Raw genomic sequence first — 23,267 nt, 5'->3', positions numbered from 1 at the left:
CAATTAATAGATGACTTAAATTGCCTTCATACAGGATGAAACCGTAACCATTGAGACAGTGTATCCATTTGATGTAGCTGTAAAGTTTGTGTCTATAAAGGTCAGTATCTAAAAACACTGATTATGAAATATTACTGTACATTTTAATTGTACCCTTAAACTTTGCATGAGCTTTGAATTTCCATTGAAATTTTCAAATTTAAACCGTGAGCTGTACTATTAGCCCTGATTACATGCACTTATTGGGTATTATGCTTTGCCCATAATAGTCATGTGAAGCATTTTACCCAGTAAGTGGCCACTGGCCCTGCGATAACGCATAGTGGGCCTCATTCAGACCTGTTCACAAATCTGTGAAAATTAATGATTTTCCCAGATCTGCGCATGTGTGCTTGCGACAGCATTTATGTGCCAGCCCTGAAACTGCAATCATACAGGATCACAGTTTCAGTGCAGACCAAGGGCATCAATGGACTGGCGTTGCATCAGCAGGACACAGCATTTTGTGTAAGAGATCCGGCCTGCTGCAATCCGGAACATGGTCAGCCTGTGTTTGGCTATCAGCTAGGGTGTGCAGCCAGGGGGCAGCTGGTACTGAGAGTCTACCCGCAATTTTTTGCTGGCCCATCCCATGGCGGGACACCAGCGAGTGGGTGGCGTTTCCCTGTGCTGGTCAGCCCACCTGCAGCCTGGTGCCGCCAGTTGAAGTTTAGCAAAACTGCAACAAACTCTGAATTAGGCCCAATGTCGGAAAGTTATCCTTGATCCCATGTGTTTTTGTGCCATCACGGGTCCATTTTCGGCTGATAAAATGGGCCTCTAATTGGTTACTATGATAATTACCATTGGTCATCAGCCTAAAATTCATCAGGGATAATTGGCTACTTGTCTCTTAAGCCCAGTATCATAGAGCCGAATAAGGCCTTAGACTAGTGGTTCTCAAACCCCCCCTCAGAACCCCACACAGTTCACGTTTTCCAGGTCACCCAACATGTGCTCTCATTACTAAATGACACATTTTAAAAGATCCACAGGTGGAGCTAATCATTTCACTTGATTCTGTGAGGAGACCTGGAAAACATGCACTGTATGGGGTCCTGAGGACCGACTTTGAGAACATGTGCCTTAGACTCATCCTGTGGCAGCTGCGAATCATGGAATCCATTCAAAGTTTATCATTCTCTTCATGTAATCGATATGTCAGCGATATTCGCTCTTGTTTGATGCCTGTCCTTTGCAGTTTGAACACTTAGACCGCGTCTACGCCGACATACCCTTCTTGTTAATGACTGATATTCTGAGCGCTTCTCCGTGGGCACTGACTATTATATCTAGCCAGCTGCAACTCTCCCCATCTGTCACCGCTGTAGACCAGCTGGAATCTCATGTGGAGAAAGGTGAGTAACTGCTCTTCAGTAGCACACCCCTGTTTCCATTGTTAGCATAACAAAGGTATTCCTGTTACCTAACGGCTAAATTCCTCATTTGAAGGCTTTAAGAGGGGTATGCAATGTATCGCCGCTATTTCCGACGTGGGAAATAGCGGCTGCTCCCTGTTCAATGACAGCATTAATGCGGGATCACGGCAGAACGGGACCGACTTCACAAGCTGTTGGGACCGTTCTGCCGATAACGGACATGGATTGTCGTTATCCAGGCCACGCCCCCTTTGCGCCCATTGGCAGGCAGGACATTGAATCCCGTCTGTCGTTATGTGGTCGATCTGACCGCAAACGGACCAGGATCACGGCTGTTCGCGGGGATCAACAGCCGTGATCGCAGATTGCATACCCCCCTAAATCTCCATGATGTTACAGTATGTGTTGTCAGTATTGTTCCCATTCTCATTATAGAGATGTGACCTTATAGAACTAATCTCAATGTGGGGGGAAGCCTGGCAAGAGTGAACCACAAGGCCTCATTTTTGTGTCTTTTTACCCAAATATCTATCTTAGTCGCACAGATATACAAGTTTTGCATAGTAAATGAATTCCCACAGTCTCCTGGTGCTCTTTGCTACTGATTCTGTATACGAAGCACAAAGGAACTTGGCGTGCAAAAAAAGTTGCGGACACGTTATTGTCGCACTACGTATACGACATAGTCACACTTAGATTTACCACATGTTTCATATCATACTAACCAGCACAGTCTCCTGGTGCATCCCTGTCACAACGCTATTGCAACTAAGATGTGTTTTTAGGTAAATAGACACATATGCCTAACACTAGCAGAGTCTCGCGGGTCGTTGGAATATCTGTATCTTTACACTGTGGAAGCCTGTGTATATTGCTTGTATGAAAGCTGCAAAAACAGCTATAGGGAATCCATTCATTTACTAAAGCACAATTCCTGCTTGTAGGCGATGTGTCAGTGGTGAGGTTCAGGCTAACTTCTACAATGTGTTACTCTATGGAGATGTGACTAATGGGGTTATTCTAGTTCACTCTTTCTGACAAAATCCTTCTTAGATGGACAAAACCATGTGCACTGCAGGTGGGGCAGATGTAACATGTGCAGAAAGAATTAGATTTGAGTGGAGTTTTACTTCAAAGTGAGATCTATATTGCAGTGTAATAATAAAGCAGCCAGTATTTACCCTGCACAGAAACAAAATTACTCACCCAAATCTAACACTCTCTGCACATGTTACATCTGCCTCACCTGCAGTGCACATGGTTTTGTCCATCTAAGATTGATTTTGTCACAAAGAATGAACTAGAATAAGGCCCTAATAATCTGTGACGTGATTCTGTTATAATGTGTTAATGTGCCCTCCAGTTGTATTACAGACCGGGGAGAGTGCCAGTGAGTGCTTCTGTCTTCAGTGTCCATCCACTCCGAGCGGAGTGGCCACCGGCAGCTATGTCATTTCTTGGAAGAGGTAACCAGTCTGGAGTTTTATAGCATTATTGTACATCATGTCACTGTATCCAGAACTCCCAAGGGTCAGCCTACTCCCGTACTACTAGTAAGATATAGAGATTTATATTCTCATTAAATACTGTTTCTACTCCAGTTTATGAGAGTGGCTTTTGTATTGGAGTCCCTGCAAGGTGTGCAAGTGCTCTAACATGTTTTATGAAACCGTTGGAATGTACTTTGCAGACTATATTCATATTTAACCTTTAAGGTGCCCATACACGGTACAATATTCCTGTGCATTTGAACTAGATTGCATCGCATGCAATCAAATCACATGCGATTCGGCGTGCGATGCGATCGGGAACTAGTTCAAAAAGCTCGGGCTGCACAGACTTTATGTGCTGCGTGATGGGATGCCTGCATGAGAATGCAGACTATTCATTTACTGGGAATTACAGGGTATTCCTTGGATATTCTCTGAGCCAATCCTGTAAGCCCCGTGTGCAGCACATTTACATAGTCAGTACCAATATGTAGAAAGGAAGTTCTCTGTACGGTTAATATGCCATCATATGCTGAGTAGTTGGGTATGGGCCATAGGGTCAACCATTGGGCCGACCACAGATGGTGGACGGGGTTGGAAAGTCAACACAAGCATTAGGTTGACAGTCAAAAGGTCGACATGAGTTTTTTGTGTTTTATTTGTCCCGAATGTCTACATTGACACTGCCAAAGTGTACCACGTCCCCTCACTGCACTCGCCATGCCTTGGGAACCGGGCCTCACTACATTCGGCACACTATTCTAGTCTCCCTCTACGCCCCAGTGGGTGATAGGTCATGTAGTGCTGCCTGTCGGCACATGTCCGCTCCACAATAAATGTGAAAAACTCATGTCATGTCTTTTGACTGTCAACCTAGCCATTGTCGACCTTCCAACCCTGTCGACCTTAGCCATATTGACCTACAGTATTTCCCATGTCTACCTAAGCCATGTTGACATTCAGTGGTCGACCCAATTCATGTCGAGCTAATGTGTCGACCTAACGACCGTATACCGAGGATTTATAGGGAAATCAGACGGCAGAAGTCGGAGACCTGTATAGCATTGCTAAGTAGAAGCTCACTTGTGGCAACTCCTCTCCTCAGCCTATGCATTATACTATACTACTACTAGCTAGTGGTCCCATTCTTTTAGAGTTAGTTTTCAGACTTTTTTTCAGTTATGCTTCGTAAGTACAATGACCTTTGAATGAAACTCCTGTATAATGACCCAGTACGTTGATTATAACAATTACTAATGATGGATGTTTTCTGTTCCTTATAATTGTACCATGTATTTAAAAAAATAAATCTTTATATACATATTTGTTGAAGATAATAGATAAAAGAAAGTGTGATTTATTTAAACAGCAAAGTTAAGTAAATGGTAAGGCGTGTGTACAGCCATATCTGGTGCCAAGTTTTATATGTGTTGCCAAGACTATTGCACAGAGCTGTGTCTGATGTTGACACTTATGTGATATCGTCACGGGCTATAAGCGCTCTTCCTGCAGGTGCGGAACTCTGGCAGGCAATCCGCGCTTAGGGCTGGACAATAATGCAAACTGCTAATAGCTGGTTGTCCTGAAAGGTAGATAAGCAGCCAGTAAAGGATAGCATTTGGTTTTACAGCAGAGTAAGGGGCTGATTCAGTGAATTCTCAGCTCTGGAGATTATTGGAGGGCCAGGCTTGATCATGATCCACAGTGGGAATGCACGAGCACTCCACGCGACCACAGACAGCAATGGCCTGTGATCGCAAGTATGCTGGGTGATTGATAGCTGTCTAGCCTTTTTGGTGTTTTCTGGGAGTGCCGCACAGAAACGCAGAGGAGCTCGGCCATTGGGAGGGAGGGGCGTCATCAATGGCCCCGATCTCTCCTTGGCCATCGCAGCGCTGAGTAAGTATTGACTTACGAGGCCCATGGGGGGAGGAAACCATTTGATGGGGAGTGGATTTCCCCCTCTGCACATGGCTGCGCAGCCATGCACAGGGGCAGGCCATCACACAGGCAGGAAAGGGAGCTAACTGCAACTTTTTTTCAGGTTTTGAATCTGCCTCTAAATAAGGACATGGTACATATGGGTATTAATAAAAGATTTCTGTCTTTCTTTTAAAGGAGCTCAGCCAGGGAAAGTGTGCCTGCTGTGAACACAGTCATAACTTTGCCTCACGTCATGGTAGAAAGTATTCCGCTGCATATCCGAGGAGGTAAATTGGTGATGATAATACACACACACACACACCCTGTAGTGTCCGCACTGAAGTCTCTTCTGCCGACATTTTCTTGCCAGCTGCATATTCCTCCATTATGCGGCCTTGGGTAAAGGTACAATGATATGTCGCCTCTCCTATTTCCTGCTGTATGTTAAATAGAATACTGAAGATTTGATCAAATCCGTCCAGTCCTTTTTCAGATAACTTGAAACAAACAGATAAAATTTCTTGAAAGGCTATCTGGGTGTAGGTATCATATAAACCAGGGCTTGCCAAGTTTGTTTTTTGTTTTTTTAATTTAGGAGGCAGGATGAAAGTGTAGGAGCCAGACAAACTTAAAAATAGGGACAGTGCACACTAAAGGCATGTGCCAAAAATTTATACTGTAAGGCATTTTACACATGTCACTCACCCATTACTTATTATACCACATGCTCTAATGCCCATTACACATTATGCCACACACCATAATTCCCATTACACATTATGCCACACACCGTAATACTTATTACATATTATACCACAGGCCATAATGCCTGTTATACTTTCTACTAAACATTGTAATGCCCATTACACATTATACCACACACTGTAATGCCCAGTACATATAAAACCACAATCCGTAATCCCTATTACATATTATGCCATATAAGTACCGCTTAATACATGCAGGTTTCATGCTTGATACCGGGCAGCGGTGAACAAGTCACCCAGCTGTATCAGATTAGGTCCGTGGTGCAGCTATTTAAAAACTCAAGGTGACTCGTGAGCAAATCGGAGCCGGCGGTCCTGCAGACAATCAGGAGCTACCACTGCCACTCCTGAGTGACTGCTTCTGATTGGCTGCCGAACCACGAGCTCTAATTGGCTCACGAGCCACCTCGAGTTTTGAAATAGTCATGCTGCGAACTTGATACAGCTAGAGCCGGGTTGGTTGTCCAGCACTCTGCCCAGCTGTTGCCACTGCAAGCCACCACTTCTCCCGGTGTGATCTGCTTCCTGGCAAATTTGGTCGCCATGGCGACCTGGCCCCCAGGTTTTATCAGGGCTCGAGCCCTGATATAAATTATACGTTTAAGTTCAGATTACTAAGACATTTTACAATAGCAAAGATACAATTTTATTTATACAATGAGTACCGGCCATTAATTTCAATACACCACCATATTTTTTTTTTTTCAAGGAAATACTAAAGTAATTAATGGTTGCCGCACATAAATGGCTCAAACTACTATTGTAATGGATGTCTGCACTCATTCATATCATATCAGCGTATAGTTGTTGTAAAATCCTCAATATTCATATTGCTAGATAAAGAGGTTTACTACAGAACAGTATATAGTCCCCACAACTGTTCAAAACTCACGCCAAAGTCATGTAGTTGTGAACACTGACATTAGGTGCATGCCTGATGCTCATCCGGAACCGGAAATAGAGTTGAGAAACTTCGTTGCCACTCTTCTGTTGTTATGGAATATATTTGTGAGTACGACCAATGTGTTACGAATAATGGCTCCCAAGAAGGAGTTTTCGATCGAAAAACGATCTACCATCATCGCTTTGAGAAAGGCAGGCTTTAGTTTATGAGAAATAGCCTGGCAACAGAAGATTTCCCTTGGTGGGGTGCAGTGGGCCCTGATGAGACATGTCGAAACGTCCAAGACCTGGACAAGAGGACAACTATATTAGAGTTAGTAGTAGACAGGAAAGGTTCCAGACAGCCCAACAGATCCGCACAGCGCTCATGAGAAGACAAGAGAAGACCATGTCTGTCACTACTGTTAAGCGCTGCCCCAAAGCTGCAGGGTTAAAGGGGTATCTAGCAGCCCGTAAATCATTGCTGAGGCCCATTAACAAAAAGAAGAGGTTTTCTCCTTCGGGAGACATCAGGGGCCACAGCGTTACAGTGGGTAGTAAGGAGATGGGAGAGCACCAGCACCCTAGAGGTTAAACTTGAACTGCCTCCCAGGCAGCCGGGCTCCTCCCCTCCTCTACCCCGCCTCCAGGCCAGGAAGCTCAGTTTTTTCGGGTGCTGGCAGGAGCCAGATGCACCTAATAGAGGGGCTGCTATTTAGCAGCCTAACTTGATTTTTATATTTTATTTTTTATTTTTACACTGACTTCTGTCGGTGACAGAGCAGCAGCACTGGGGGTCTGCACAGACACCTGCGCTGCTGCTCCATCACCCGGGTCAGGAGCTGCATCGCCACTCGAGGGTGGGGACCTGCAGCGGCCCCCGGGCACTGGGGAGCCACAGCCACCACCGGGCGCCGGGGACCTGACAAAAGGTAACGCGCTCCTCGCTGGGAGCGCGCGCGATTGCGCTTGCTGGGCATTGCGGCTGCAGCAGTTCGGCGGGGGGGACCGCCGACTGCGCTGACAAGCGGACGGCTGGTCCGCCACCCGCTCCCGCTGGACCACCAGGGAAACGGTTTGTGGGCAGCGGCGCCAGGTATGCGGGGCCGCCCGGTAGCGCCGGACCCCTGCCATTTTTACCAGCGCCGCATGTGGACACCTCCCTGGGGGCCATTTGTCAGCAGGGGGAGAAGGCTCCCCCCACATCAGCCTCTCCACCCGGGGACAGTAGGCAGGGAACTGTGTTTAACACACAGAGAGTTCCCGCCACTGAGATCCCTTCCTGCCTGCCTGCCTGCGACATGTGAGGAGGGACACGGAGGAGCTCATAGCCACCCGGAGTTCCACTCCTTCACTGCCAGGTCATTTGGGCATGTCCCCCCTGTACCCCTCCTTCGGGACACGGTACAGTACTGTGCCCTGAGAGGAGCCTTGTGCCATTAATTGCATTGCCCTTGTATGCTGCATTGTTTGTTAACAGTTTAACTGCCTGTCAGTTTAATCTGTGTTGCACTGTACTATATGGCCATGTATTGCTGGTTAGGTCATGCTGACTTAACATGTGTGGAGGGACACAGAGAGCTTATCAAGCCAGTCTGTGGTTCCACTCCTTCACTGCCTGGGCTCCCCTGTAATAATCTCTTCCAGGAGTCAGGTTACAGAGCAGACAGAGTTCAAACTCTGGGCACAGCAGAGCCAAGTGCAACATTGTATCCTGTGAATTAACACCATCACTGCCTGTCGGAAGCATAAAGGACAGAGCGGATGGTGTAATGGTTAGCATTGCTGCATCACAGTGCAGAGGTCATGGGTTCGATTCCCAACATGACCCAAACTGTGCAGTTTTCTGCCTGTCAGATACAAGCTGGCTGTCAGATGCAGACTGCAGACTACAGCTGTCTATTGTATGTATATCACTGCACTGTCTATATCACTGCATATATCACAGGCTGGCTGTACACTGTGTAACACTATCACTGCCTGTCAGAAAGGCTGCCTGAGGCGCAGCGAGCTCGCCCCACACAGGCAGAGAACCGCAATGATTGCTATATGTGCCTAGTAGCTTACTGCGTACTGTAGGGGCAGCACGGATGGTGTGATAGCTGCACACACAGACCGATGGCATTGCTTCTTCACAGCGCTATGGTAATTTCCCAAATATGACTCTAGCTGTGTGGAGTTTGTGTGTCCCCCCCGTGTTTGAGTGGGTTTACTCCCACAATCCAAAATATGAAACAGAAGTATGAAACTGTGTTAGCCGTACATATGGGCTAAATGTCTACACCACCACATGGTGTACATAGTACCAGCTTCCTGTGTATAGCTTGAACACTATCTCTGTTGGTCAGAGAATACTGTGTAGTGGTACCATATAGGCTACCCGCCTATTCTATGGCATTGTATGCCTTCTATACTTGTAGTACATTGTCTGTGCCTTTAGCTGCCGGTTCACAGTGCTATAATACTGCAACGTCTTCCAGGGGCACCAGTCCCAGTGACTGGGGCTCTGGCGCTGATGTCTTGTACATCCTGTAATGCTGGCCTATGCCCGCATTAGACTAGTACAGGACGGCTTATGCACAGGCTGCTACAATGCGTGGGCGATGCCCACAGGTACAGCCTCCTCTCAGGAGACTACTTGGGGTTGCCGGTGCAGATAGTAGACACGTTCTTATCTGCACTGCCCCTGCAGCTTTGGATTGGCATCATCCCTTGGGTGAGTGCTTATCTGCCTCCGGACAAGGTCCCCAGAAAAGCCGTCCCCAACCTTGGTGTAGCTCTCCGCACAGTGGAACCGCTCCGTACCCGCAGCTAGACGCGGATACCCCCGTCATCCACACTCCTCCATCAGCAACAAAGGAGGACACCTGGGATTAGTATTCTCTAGAGGGGACCGCCGACGACGGTATGGAAGATGGGGGGCCTGTGATAAGGTGAATCCCCCACTTCGTCTTGAAGTGCCGACCTTGGTCTCGGCTCTCAACTAGGTCCTTACCTTAAATGACCCCGCTGAGCCGCCTATACCTTTGGGAGTCTCCCTAGGTGTATTCTGGGTTTATTCCGTAAATCATTGAACTTGACTAAGGTCATTAGTTTAGAGATTTCTAACTGGAAGTTTAGCTTGCCATCGGCAGTTTTCCTTCCTTTTACCCCGTTCCACAGGAGGACATAGTCCCCTGGGAGACTGTCCCTAAAGTGGACGCACTCCTGCCCCAGGCATCTGTTTGGGTGGCTAAGGCCTTAGTTGCGTGAGCAACTTCTTTCACAGCGGACGCTGCATAAGGGGTGACAGAGAAAACCCTGCTGCCTCTATTGAGCATCACGTGACACTTTACCTGGGGGTGGCGGCTCTGGAAATTACACCACTCACCTCCAGAGGGTCACCTTCAGCCATAGCTGCACACACAGACCGATGTCTGCGCTTTTGGAAGGCCCAAACTCAAAGTCCCTTTAAGGGTTCCTTCTTATTTGGGCCAGAGACAGATATGAGGGCCGGTTTAGATTCTATTCGGCAGAGGATATACCTTCTGGGGGATTGCCATCTGGCTCTACAGTCCAGGATCAGACATCTCTTCTCCCCCTGGTGGGTGTCTGTGCATGCCTGCAGGGGGGCCCTGGGGTTGGTGGTATCGGCCTTCGCATTGGCCGAATAGGCCCAGTTCCATTCCCGCCCTGTACAGGGGAAGATACTCTCCAGGGGGTTGGGACCCTATCACAATATCTGGGCCCAGAAGTTCGCCTGGTCTCCAGCAGGCCCCCCCCCTTTCCTGGTGGCGCCGGGACGGGACCTCACTACTGGATCCACTAGTAGACACTCATAGCCACGCATGCTAGCCCTCCGTGTTTGGAGGGTGGTCACTTCCCAGAGGTTGTTCCATGGTATCTGGACCACTCTGGTGGCCCAGCTCTTCATCATCGTCCTCAAACTGAAGACAATCTTCCGGGCAGTCTGCCTGGCGGAACCCTAACTTAGGGGTTGCCCGGTGCAGGTCCAGTCGGACATTGCTACAAGGGTGGCTTAGGTTAACCACCAGGGTGGCACTCGTTGTCAGCCCACTATGGCAGAAGCATCCTGCATCTTTCAGAGATGATCCCTGCTCTTTCAGCAATCCTTATCTCGGTAGTCCTGAATTGGGTGGCGGTCTTCCTTGGCCGTCAGACCCTGGATGCCGATGATTTGACCCTCCATCGGGAGGTGTTTCAGATGATGGAACAATGGTGGGGCCCAACCGAGGTGGCCTTGATGGCCTCTCGCCATACCCTCAAACCACCACTGTGCGGGTTTAGAGGGGGGCTTGCCTGGTAGATGCCCTGGCGCTCTGTGGCCGTACACACTGATGGCGCCTTTCCGCCGATTTTCCTCCTTTTGCGAATGTATCGCAAACTGAAGCCGGAGGGCGGCACGATGAGTCTGGTTGCTCCACCTTGGCCCAGACGAATCGGGTGTTCGGATCAGCAGTCCTTGTCAGTAGCCCCTCCTATTCGCTTACCCCTGGGCACAAGCCGGTTCTCTCAGGGTCCGCCTCTCTCTCTCGACTTTGAGGCACCTGGCTTTGACAGGATGGCTGTTGAGACCTCCCGGGTAAAAGGCCCAGTGGGTTTCACTCAAGAGTGACCTCCACTATGCACAGGGCGAGGAAACCTTTCTAGACGGGGGTTTTTACACAAAATCGCACATTTCTGAAAATGTGCCGATTTTCATGACTGAAAATCGCACATTTTCATGCCTAAAAACGCACTATATCGCACTTTACCGCACTTTTTTGTCGCAAATTCGCATCTCATTAAATATGCGAATTCACAGCAAAAGTGTGATTTTTAAAAAGTGCGATATAGGGCGATTTAGGACAAAATCGCAATTTGTAAAACACGTATTTCACTAAATCTCGCCAAGGTCCCAAATACAACATAGTTCATTGAAGCAGGCACTCACCATAGGCATTGAAAAAGTTGAAGATACGTTTTTATTTACACCATCAAGGCAGTCAAACTGCCTTGATGGTGTAAATAAAAACTTATCTTCAACTTTTTCAATGCATATGGTGAGTGCCTGCTTCAATCAACTATATTATCTATCTATCTATATACAATCCAAAAGAAGGAGGCACTCATATGTACATCACAAAAATGTACCAGGAAAGACTAAAAGATTTTAATATGTATAGTTTAGAGCAGGGGTCCTCAAACTATTTTGCTCTGGGACCCCAACAAACGATAAAAATAATTACAGGACCCCAGCAAGTTACCACAGATGGTCATCGCGTCACATGTGTAGTCAGCAGACAGCACATACATGGCAGCATTGTGGAGGCACAAAATGATGGGAGGAGTCTAAAATAACAGGCAATTCAACAGATTTATCAAACTCCTTGAATCTCTGACTGAGATTTGAAAAGTCATCAGCCTGATGGTCAGCAACATGGAGTCGTGACCCCATACTGAGAAGGTCGGGACCCACTTTGGGGTCAGGACCCACAGTTTGAGAACCGCTGGTTTAGAGGATAGAAGGGAAAGGGGGGACATGATAGAAACTTTCAAATATATCAAGGGTTTTAACAAGGTACAGGTGGGAGACATTCTTCACAGGAAGAGGAGCAACAGAACAAGAGGACATGCACTGAATCTCAATCTCATTATTCTGGACTAAACGCTCAAGGACAGGTCGTCTGAGCAATGGAAGAAGGTTCTTTTCATGGACGAAGCTAAGTTCAATCTGTTTGGGTCAAAGAGGTGCAAGTTTGTCCATCTTTTACCAGGCAAGAGCATGCTCCCAGCCTGCATTGAGCCCTACAGGGAAGCATGGAGGAGGTTGTATAATGGTTAGCAATAATCGAAGCACTATCACAGCATCTTCAAGCATCACGCCATTCACTCTGGCACGCGCCTTATCGGCCGTGGGTTCACCCTACAGCAATATAATGACCCCAAACATACCTAACGTCTTTGCAAAAATTATGTAGGGTCCAAAGAACGCCAACATGTGATGAAAAACATGGTTTGGCCACCCAGAGCCCAGATTGTAACTCAATGGAACTCTTGTGGGATCACCTTGACAGATGCATTCAAGAAGAGCGAATTATGAGTAAGAGGTACTGCAAGAGCAGTGGAGAGCAGAGGTGAAACTTTGGAATAAGTGGAAGCTAGAATGCTCCGATATGGTGATATATTGAAAGTAATATCCTAAAATAATTCTACTTACACATCACACAACAAACAGTCGATTTGCACTAAATTGTAAAACGTGCATTAGAGAAAAAGATAGAAATTATTTCTTATTAATCTGCTGACATCACAGTCTTATAGTTATCCACTCATTATAACCAGTCAGTGTACATTTTAAAATGTGACGTTTCCCTTCCTCAGTTTAAGCCTATCTCCCCCCCCCCCCCCCCCCCCAATATCGCCCTACCATGTGTAGATCTGCCATCATTTGGACGAGTGAGGGAATCTCTGCCAGTCAAGTATCACCTACAGAATAAGACCAACTTGGTTCAAGACATAGAAATTACGGTGGAGCCAAGTGACGCATTTATGTTTTCTGGCCTCAAACAGGTACATTTGATAATCCTAATTCAAGTATATTACGTAATATTTCTTAATCCTTTCATAGACTAGTGTCTTTCTTTTCTAGATCCGGCTGCAAATCCTCCCGGGCACTAAACAGGAAATGCTGTACAACTTCTATCCTCTAATGGCAGGATACCAGCAGCTGCCGTCTCTGAACATTAACGTATTGAGGTTCCCAAATTACACCAGTAACATGCTGAAACGGTTTTTACCTACGTATATATTTGTGAAGGTGAGTCCACTTACTCCAGTAACCAATTGCATGCTCTCATTGCTTCCTCACCACTAGGAATATCTCCTCATGCTGGCATGTCCGATTTTACCACTGGGATGCCTGTAGATCAGGTGATGCTCCCTCTGTGTGGCTGAACACAATGTTTTGGGGCAAAAGCAGCAATAATGTTTAGGACACCTATGTGTTAGTCCAGTTCAGCACAAAGTATTTGACTGGCTGGAGGTGTTAGAATGTGTGTCTTTTGTACAGTATTTGGTAGTGGATGCAGCCTCAACTCTCCTCTGCTGACATTGCACAGATTTGTATATCGCTACAGGATTTCCTCTGGTTTACTAGTTCAGATCATATATCTAAAGGCGTTTTATATATTTTACAGAGGGTCAGATAACCACCTGAGGTGCAGTCAGTTGCTGTTCTAGGACCCTCAGTGTTCATAAATCAGACATGCATCATATTTCTAACTCCGAACTTCAGTACTCCGGGAGAACCTACAAACCCCACACCCCACATAGTTAGGACCCTGGTGTAAATGAAACACAAGACCCCAGTGCTGAGGGCCTCTTGGCTATAACCAGTGTACTTTGGACCCTATCTCTGTTTTCTTGTATGTTACACTTTATAACTTACATCTTGATTTGTTCCAATAATCCGTTATTAATGCAGAATACAAGAAGGTACATTTCCAATCTGCTGAGAAACCGCATCATCAAAACCAGAATAGGATTAAAATAATATGTGATTTTGTTATAATCTGTATTCTGTTCGTTAACGAACCAAGTAGCCAGAGTTTGGTGAAGATGCACAGTGTGGTTCATTTCAGCCGTGGTTACCTGAAGGCATTGTATATAACACTGTGGCATGTAGTTCAGCATTGTGTAAATGTAGAAGTCATTTACATGTGGGGCAAGTTTAAGCGACACTCATACCAGGAAGTCATTGTATACGTCCTCCTGCAGTGCTTACATGCTGTATAGGATAATGCTGGCTGTGATGGCTGTAAAATTTATATCCCATTATTCTTCACCACCTCATAACTCTCATGGAGATTGGTTACAGTGCGAGGAATTATCCTGACTCACTCTTGTAAATGATATGTGCTGCGAGTTGAACATTAATGATTTATATGTTCAGGTAAACACAAAGCAAAAAAACATGAAGTACGTGTCAGAACTAGTGAACAATTACTCATTAGCACTTTCCCCCAAATGTAATTAGGCCTGTCTAGTTTTTATCATATTATCTTTCTTAAATAATTATATAGTTCATATTATATGACAAGTGAGCATTGGTTAAAAGCCAACTCGATTTTAAAGATGAAGACTTATTGTGTGCATGCAGAAATGTTTTGTACACTTGTCTTGTTGTTGGTGTATTTATAGTCATTTTATGTAACAATGTGATAGACTAGTAAGCCCATTCAAAGCAAATGCTTCAAAAGCTAGTCTGCTTCCTTGTGAATGCCTCTGTGTTTGTGCATGTGTGATAGAGAAATAGATGTAGTTTCACTCGCTGTTAACAGATGGCAGTGTTCCGGAGATACACAATTAGACACTACATAGATATATAATGTGAATAGTCGGCACTTGCTTTCCACAACAGCGTGGTGGTGCCCGGAAGGATTAAGCAGATATATAGATGAACACTGGCACTCACTCCAATAAAGCTCACAGATTCAAAGGTGCAAATTGCAACATATCAGATAACAGATACTGTACTGCCTGACAGGCCTAATAAAGGGGCACGAAATGTTGCAATATGCACCTTTGAATCTGTGAGCTTTATTAGAATGAGTACCAGTGTTTGTAGATAGATAGATGCATCCAGAGATAGGTAATCTGCATTTTCTTTTCTTTTTTTCTTTTGAACTGGGTATGTGCCAAAGCCACAGTGCATATGTCCAGCAGTCTGAAGGTGAGGTGGCCACAGACTGCACTCTAACAAATGAGAGCATGCTATCCCCATTTTGAGGCGTGCAGAGGCCAGTGTTCTGCGTCTTCCGACACCTATTTAATGTCCTCAGTCCTGGAGTTGAGCTGGGCAACTTCTGTGTAGCCTCAAGCTCACTTACATGGCCAATGCTGCAACTGATGGTTGCAATGATGACCTGATGCTGCGTTGGCAGTGTGCATCTTTTGACTTTAGACTGGCATATTGGCATATATTAACACTGCATCTGCAACCAAAGATGCAGCTACTGTGCCTACAGCGCATGTCTGGACCAGGCCCAAGCTGCCTGGTTGTTCACTTAAATGCTTGCACAGGCCTATGGGAAATGCACAAAGGCACCTAATAAATACAGATCTGACATATGTCTATGGGGCATGGTAGACTTGCTTACTGCACTGAACATGAACCGTGCTTCTTTTTATGGAGAAAGTTACTGGTATGCAAAACAAATAACATTTGTACTTCCCTAAAGTTACAAGTAAATAAAGGATTTATAATAGCTTCCATACTCTAGATACAGTAAGTCTTTCGCAATCTAACATTCTCAGCATTACACAGATGTGTATTGTGTACTGCTGAGTATACCCACAGGAAATGCACTGGCCCACCTCAACAAATGCAGCTACAAGTTGTGTAAAATTCACATAAACCAATGCAGGGTGAAAACTGTGGTGTGTTATGGCACCATTATGCCTATCTGAAATCTATAGTTGGGGGATCAGGAAGAGGCTATGCTAAACTTTGAACCCACTTTGCTTTCCTGGGTATATAGCGCGTGAAGGCTTCTCATTACTGCCTTATAAGTAACGTACTCCTGTGTGTTTCAGCCACAGGGACGTCATGTGGACGAAGACTCTATTGAAGCTGCGTAAGGAGAACCCTGTGACGTTGTCCATCGCTGCTCCCATTGCCTGACGTGTTTGCCTAAATATCTCTGCAAAGAACTGAAATAAATGAATATTTGACTGTGAGGAGCTTCTGTAGCTTATATCTCAAGGCTTAGGCATATTTGGTGTATGATAGCTGGCGCTGTAGTTCTATTGTAGCCATGTATGTAAAGCATTCCTCCTAAATACACACGTTTTACAAGGTACAGTGTTGCGTGAAGGCCTACCCATAGCTCTGTGTATATAACTGCCAGACCTGCTTCAGTGCTGGTCACCTGGGACAGCAATCTCTTATCTAGCTGGTTTCGGCCCACCCCAAACCATCTGAAGGGGCAAGGTATGGCTTATATGCCTATGATGGTCACTTACTAAGAGACATCTCACCTTGTACCTTGCCCTGAGTGGGTGCTTGTTTCAGACTTACCATAGTCATCTGTAAAGATCCCATGCAATACCAAAAGCATTTGAGTGCATGTAATCACTTTATGACCTGCAGTATGTTCTTTTATTTTAATGTCTGCTATAAAGTAACCCTGTATTATAGGCCATGTACTATATTTCTATTGGAGGCACTAAATCATGGCTTCTGCTGTGGAGACAGCTGAGCAGCGGCAATGGTGATCCTACCTATACACAAGTGCCAGGGCTTTGCTAGATACAGCATATGCTGGGGGTCTCCGGAATGGACAGTACTGTAATGGGAACAGGATCGCATTTAGTCCAGTCTGTTTTCAAAATGGAAAATCTGTCTTTATAAGGGCGATCTGACCATTTTATTGTAGCAGATAGTTTAGAAATAACTGTAATATTACAATTATTTCCACTGAAAGGCAGGTGAAAAGTTATTCAAGTCTACCCATTACTTAATGTCATAAGAAGCATTAGTTATGTGGGCTTAGCCAATATGGCCGAGATACGGCCCTTTAATTCTCCAGGAAATGGGTAAGCTGCTATACTGAATATCGGGGTGGATCATGGGATAGACAGTGTCTTGGTTGACACGAGCCAAAGGTCGACACATGAAAAGGTCAACACTTTGAAGGTTCACTTTTTTTTGTGTGTAAATGTCAACATCTGAGCACGTTGCCCCCCAATTAGTGTTGCACATTTATTTATGATGCTTTGGGCCAGGTGCCTCGCTCTTTACCGTTCCTGTTCCCAAGTCCTCATGGATGTTAAAATATGAAGAACCGTAAAAAAAAAAAAAAAAAACTCATGTTGACCTTTCCATGTGTTGACCTTTTTGTTTGTGTGTGCATTTTGTCATAGTCAACCAAGTGCATGTTGACCTTTTTGTCAATGTTCATTTTCTGTATATCTGCCTTTTTGTGTCGACCTATCATCCGGATCCCATTTGTAGCTACAGTCCTTCTAGTGATATGTACATATAATACGCCTTTTGTTAAGAAATGGGACATATAAGGTAAAATGTCTACCTTATTTTAATAAAGATGGTGCAACGTGCACGTGTAGGTTACTCGGCCTTTACTACAGCAATGTTCATTTGATATATGCCGACAGGCTGCTACGGTGTAGCATATTAACGTTCATGTATTTTTACATTGTAGTCTTCGTCTAGGAAATGTTGGGCCTGTAAAACCTTTTTAACTACAGCATGAATTCTCAAATTTGGTCCTCACGTTTTTCAGGTCACCCGGCAGGTGCACTTATTGTGGCAGATGTATTAAGCCTTAACAAGAGATAAATGCTAGGGTGATAAAGAGAGATAAACGTCCAGCCAATCACCTGCTTACTGCCATGGCACAGGGTGTGTTTGAAAAAAGTCAGTAAGGAGCTGATTGGCTGGACATTTATCTCTTTATCACCCCTGCATTTATCTCGTTAAGGCTTAATACATCTGCCCCATTATTTTAAACTATCCACAGGTGGATCTAATTCTTACACTTGTGATTTCTGTGAGGAGTCCTGGTATGTTTGAGAACCTTTGAACTACAGGAAAGCTCTGATCTCTGTTTCAGTTTACTGTAAAGTAATGATAAAAGAAAGCTTGTTGGTTATGTTTTTAAACCAAAATTATATAGGAATACAAGTAATTATTTTAATATGTTGCATCGTTTTGCCCGTAACCATTTTCAATGTTACATTAATAATTATACACCATGTCAATGTAAATCTAACACATTGCATTGTCATTTATTGTAACACATTAAAGTTAAATAGCATTTTGCTTGTAATCCTGATCTTAATTACACAGCTTCCTAGATTTTTAAAGATGGAGTAAGAATTTAGTTTCCCTGGAGAGTTTATAGAGCAGTCTTGGGGCAGATCCCATTAGGGAACCTTTACAAAATCATTTGAAACCACTCAGATTCTGCCATTGTCAAAATAGAAGTTGCTCACATTTTTTTATGGGCTACACCAGCGATTCCCAAAATAGGCCCTCAAATACCCCACTCACAGTTCACGGTTTCTAGTCACCTGTATATTTTTATAATGTGGCAGCTGGTGACACAGAGTGCACCTGCTGAGTGACCTGGAACACATGCACTGTGAGCGCTGCTTGAGGACAGCATTTGGGAGCCACTGGACTACACCAATGTGTTCTGTGTAAGTATTTATACTACAGATTTACTGTATGTTACTCTTTGGATTGGACTTGTTTAAATTGTTCATTTTGTCCATTGTAAATCTTGATGTAAATAAAGAACCATCTGTGATTCACTGACTGTCTTGTTTGTTGTCTTACTGGTACGTGGGGGAGATGAAGAACTGGTTTTATGAAAGGACACATGCATTACCAAGATGCTATAAATCACTGTAATTATTGTGTACTTCAAAGAATATCTCATTACTAATGGCCCCTAATAAAAAGAAGGAAGGAAGGTGTGGTTGTCTAATTGTAATGGACTTCATTTTAAAATAATAAATAGCTCAGACACAATCCGCATTAAATGGACTCCGCCAAAAATGTTATCTGCTTGGAAACAAATCTGGCAAAATGCTCGCTCGTAAACTGAGAGCACTACAGGCTAATAGGATCAAGTATGTTTTCCCCTGCCAAAGACAAGATACTTAACCCCTGTGATATCACGAACCAATTTGTCGATTACTATTCAAAATTATATCATCTTTCTCTCTATTCTAATATTACTCAACTTACTATATCCTCTATCTTTTCATTTCTAGATCAAATTCAATTACCAGCTTTATCTACCAGTTCAATTTTTTTATTTGGTCCAGATGGTTTCATCAATGAGATTTACATGACATTCCAGGAAATTCACACTCCACACTTGTCTGAACTGTTTTACACAGTCTCCTCCCTTGGTACTCTCCTGAAGGAATTTCTAGAAGCACGAATTATAACACAGCCCAAACCTGGGAAGGATCCAGCACATTGTACTAACTACCGCCCCATAGCTCTATATAACTGTGATATAAAATTATATGCAAAATGAGTAGCCATACGTCTTAAGTCAGTTGTACCTCTGCTAATACACCTGGACCAAGAGGGGTTTGTTCCAGGACGAGAGACATCTTATAATACCATCAGGGTATTCAATTTAATTGATTCTCTACCTATAGTATGAACCAAGGCCTTCTCTTGCTACCCTTGATGCAGAGAAGGCATTTCATAGATTGAATTGGACATATATGCGCAAAGTCTTACGTTGTTTCAGCCTTAAAGACTGTATAATGACCTCTATTATGGCACTCTACAGCTTCCTCACATCCCGGGTGTTTAGCAATGGTTTCCTTTCAAACCTATTCCCTGTCTCAAATGGAGCGAGACAGAGGTGCTCCCTGTCTCCTTTAATATTTGGCTTATAAATTTTTTGGGAATAAAAGCTGGTCCTAACCAACACAAACTAAATTTTTTGTGGACAACATGTTGCTTTTTGTCTCGAATCCCATCTACACATTACCCCACCTTTACTCAATCTTAGATGTCTACAGTGCAGCCTCTTATTACAAAATAAACACCTCAAAAACAAATGCCCTCCCTATTACCATATCTGCCTCATTACCCCTTCTCCAAGCTAAACAACCATATAATTGGCAGAAAATCTCAATTCGATACCTAGGTAGGCATATCCCTGCTAAAACTTCAAAATTCTTTGAAGTAAATTTAGTCTCCTCACCCCATTAACAAATATATCTAAATCTTGGCTTGCATTTGACATCTCATGGCTGGGATGTATGGCTTCATTTAAAATTCCCTTACTACACAAACTAATCTATAACTTCCATACAATCCCATATATCTTTAAAAAAAAACCAAAAAAAAAACCTTGCCTGCTCGCACCAATGTATATATTAAATATATTTGGTCCAATCATCCACCAAAACTAGCTCGTTCCAGGATGATTTTACCAAGAACCAGATGTGGTTTATGCCTACCAGACTTGACCTTATAACATGAAGAGTGTATGCTGGCTCAGTTTAAATATTACTCAAATCCAGATTGTGACATGCTGGGTCGATCTTGAAAAATCTGTTAGCCCAGTGTATCCTATAACAGATATATATATAGAAAATACCTAAAAATCTCAGACCAAATTGGGTAAATTTACTAATAGAAATTCGTAAAAAAAAAGGTCTATTCGTATCCAGAAATAAACCTATTTTTTTACACATTCGTATTTTCAGGATTTACTATCCCGAAAATACGGCAATTCGTATTGATGGCACATTCGTATTTGTAAATACAAATACGAATGGATAAGCCATCGGTAGAATACGAATAGGAATCACCATTCAAAAGACAGTAAAGGGACGATAATTGCCGGCCAGATACACCAGGAAAATACACTTCATTTTCCTGGCGTATTTGGCTTTAGCCTGCATGGATTAGTCCGATCCGTGCAGGCTTCACTGTGTAAAAAATAAAATAAAAAGATAAATAAAAAAAACTGCGTGGCACCAGGCTTATTTTCGTAGGGCTCCGCTGAATTTTTAAAACCAGCCCCAGGGCCGGGCCTGATTCCCAAACTATGGGGGACAAAATGAATAGGGGGCCCCCCCGTATTTTAAGAACCAGGCCCAACCAGCCATCAGGGTAATGTCACAGCCAGGGGACACTTATAGTGGGCGGTATTCAATGAGGCTGATTCGCCAGGTTTTTATGGCGATTTTGTGCTGGAAGGCGAATTTCTGACTAAAACAGTAAATCACCCTATTCAATGAACAGATGGCGAATACATTTCAAGGTTTTTTTCGCCATGATTCACCAAGTAGCAATCGCTATCTTTTTATGGTGAAGTGGAAGGTGAACTTTTAAAATAAAGTGTTTTGTTTTTTACAATTGGTGTAAAAAAATCTGGAATTTTATTCTAAGGAGGGGCATGCTATTTTTATTCATGTGCTGTAAGCACATGAATATATATTTAATTTAAAAAAATATATATATATTTTTTTTTTACAAAGACCAGCCAGCAGGGGGCCGGAGCCGCTCATTAGATATTCATATATTCACTTCACCCGATCATTACATATTCATGATCAGGTGTAGTGAATATACCCGGTCCCCTGCTGGCACCCCCGGGGGGCAGCCTGTGCTGCCTGGCTCCCGGGGAGCCCACCTCCCCCCCCCCACAAACGTTCTGGGGCAGGCAGGGAGACTTCCATCTCCCTGCCTGCCACCGTCCTCAGGCTCCCTGCGGCGTTCGCCGCAGGAGCTCATATTCGCCGGTCAGGGGCAGCGAGCCCCTGACTCGTTGAATACCGGAGCCGGCGAGGCTCCGGAACGAGGCGACCAGTGGCGAATGTGCAGCGAATCCTAAACAGGATTCGCTGCACCTCACCGGTATTCACATTGAATACCGCCCTATATAAGGTCCCGCGGCCAAAACATTAACCCTACCGACCAGTCAGCCTCCCCCCCTCTAGAACTTACCTGCCCAGGCTGAAGCCTGGGGCTGTCCCCGATACCCCTGGGCTGTGGGTACCAGGCTGATTCAAATGTAAAAAATACTAAAACTATTGGGTTTTGCTGTGGAACTATTAGTCCCAGCAAGCCTGGAACGCATACTGGGACTTGGATACCCCTATCTTGAGCAGTAGGTAGGTCCCTGTCCTGGGGTCCGGTGTCCGAAGAAATCCATAGGGGGACCTGTGGAAGGAAATTATACTCACGGGGTTCCTCCAGCGTAGATCTGTCCTCTTCATTCCTAAAGTAGTTGAGCGTACTTGGCAAAAAAATAAACCGAACACCCGAACCATCGCGAACAGTGAGAAGCTCTGAATGTTTACATTCAGCACTTCTCACTTCGAATGCCGCTATTGGCCGCCTGGCGCCCAATCAGGAGCCGCTAGGCAGCAAGCGGTCCAATAGCGGCATTTGGGAGGAGGAGCTGCAGGATATAAACAAACATCCTGTGTCTCATCCGTCAGTTTGCGATGGCAAAAAAATAAACCGCAAAAACACAAACCAAGTACATTGTGGGGGTCCCCACTCCGCAGGACCCCTGCCCAGGCTGACTGGTTGGTAGGGTTAATGTTTTGCCCGTGGGACCTTATATATTAAGTGAACCCTGGCTGTGACATTACCCTGCTGGCTGGTTGGGCCTGGGACTGGTTCTTAAAATGCAAGGGGACCCCTATTCATTTTGTTCCCCGTATTTTGGGAACCAGGCCTGGGGCTGGTATTAAAAAATCAGCGGAGCCCTATTTCATTGGTTTTCTGATTTTTTAAAACCAGGCCCAGCTCTTTGAGCCGGATTCAGTATTGAATCCCGGCGGTCGGGATCCCGGCGTTCAGAATCCCGACGCCGGAATCCCGACAGCCGAAATGCCGACAAGGGGGGGACGTGGATCGCCCCCCCTTGCGGGCTCGCCACGCAGCGGGCCCGGTGCCTCGCTACGCTCGGCACACTAATTTATTCTCCCTCCAGGGGTGTCGTGGACACCCCAGGAGGGAGAATGTGTCGGCATTTCGGCGGTCGGGATTCTGAACGCCGGGATCCCGACCGCCGGGATATTAACTGCATCCCCTTTGAGCCTGTTGCTGGTTATGGCTGTGTTTTTTTTATTTATTTATTTTACACACTGCAGCCTGCACAGATCTGACTGATCCATGCAGGCTGCCTATACAAATTTGTATATACTGCCACTAATACGAATAAATTCGACATCGGGGATCACAAAGCAGTCATATTTGACTGCTTTGTAAATTCCCCTCCGGAATACGA

At 44.9% G+C, this 23,267-nt stretch overlaps 1 protein-coding gene across 1 annotated transcript in view; it reads left to right on the top strand.

Moving 5' to 3' along the window:
• Positions 1-18,798, top strand: part of TRAPPC11 (trafficking protein particle complex subunit 11) — a 47,963-nt gene extending 29,165 nt beyond the window's left edge. Inside the window, exons 24-30 of the mRNA XM_083170565.1 lie at positions 35-100; positions 1,241-1,397; positions 2,782-2,884; positions 5,027-5,118; positions 12,899-13,032; positions 13,112-13,279; positions 16,057-18,798. Of these exons, the coding sequence (XP_083026691.1) occupies positions 35-100; positions 1,241-1,397; positions 2,782-2,884; positions 5,027-5,118; positions 12,899-13,032; positions 13,112-13,279; positions 16,057-16,101 (765 nt within the window). The 3' untranslated portion in view covers positions 16,102-18,798. The remainder of the gene's footprint in view (positions 1-34; positions 101-1,240; positions 1,398-2,781; positions 2,885-5,026; positions 5,119-12,898; positions 13,033-13,111; positions 13,280-16,056) is intronic.
• Positions 18,799-23,267: the final 4,469 nt, after the last annotated feature.

Source organism: Crinia signifera, chromosome 1 (genome assembly GCF_055691185.1).
Source record: "Crinia signifera chromosome 1, ASM5569118v1, whole genome shotgun sequence".
NCBI classification, from domain to species: Eukaryota; Metazoa; Chordata; class Amphibia; order Anura; family Myobatrachidae; genus Crinia; species Crinia signifera.
This window is presented reverse-complemented; position numbering and strand designations above follow the sequence as displayed.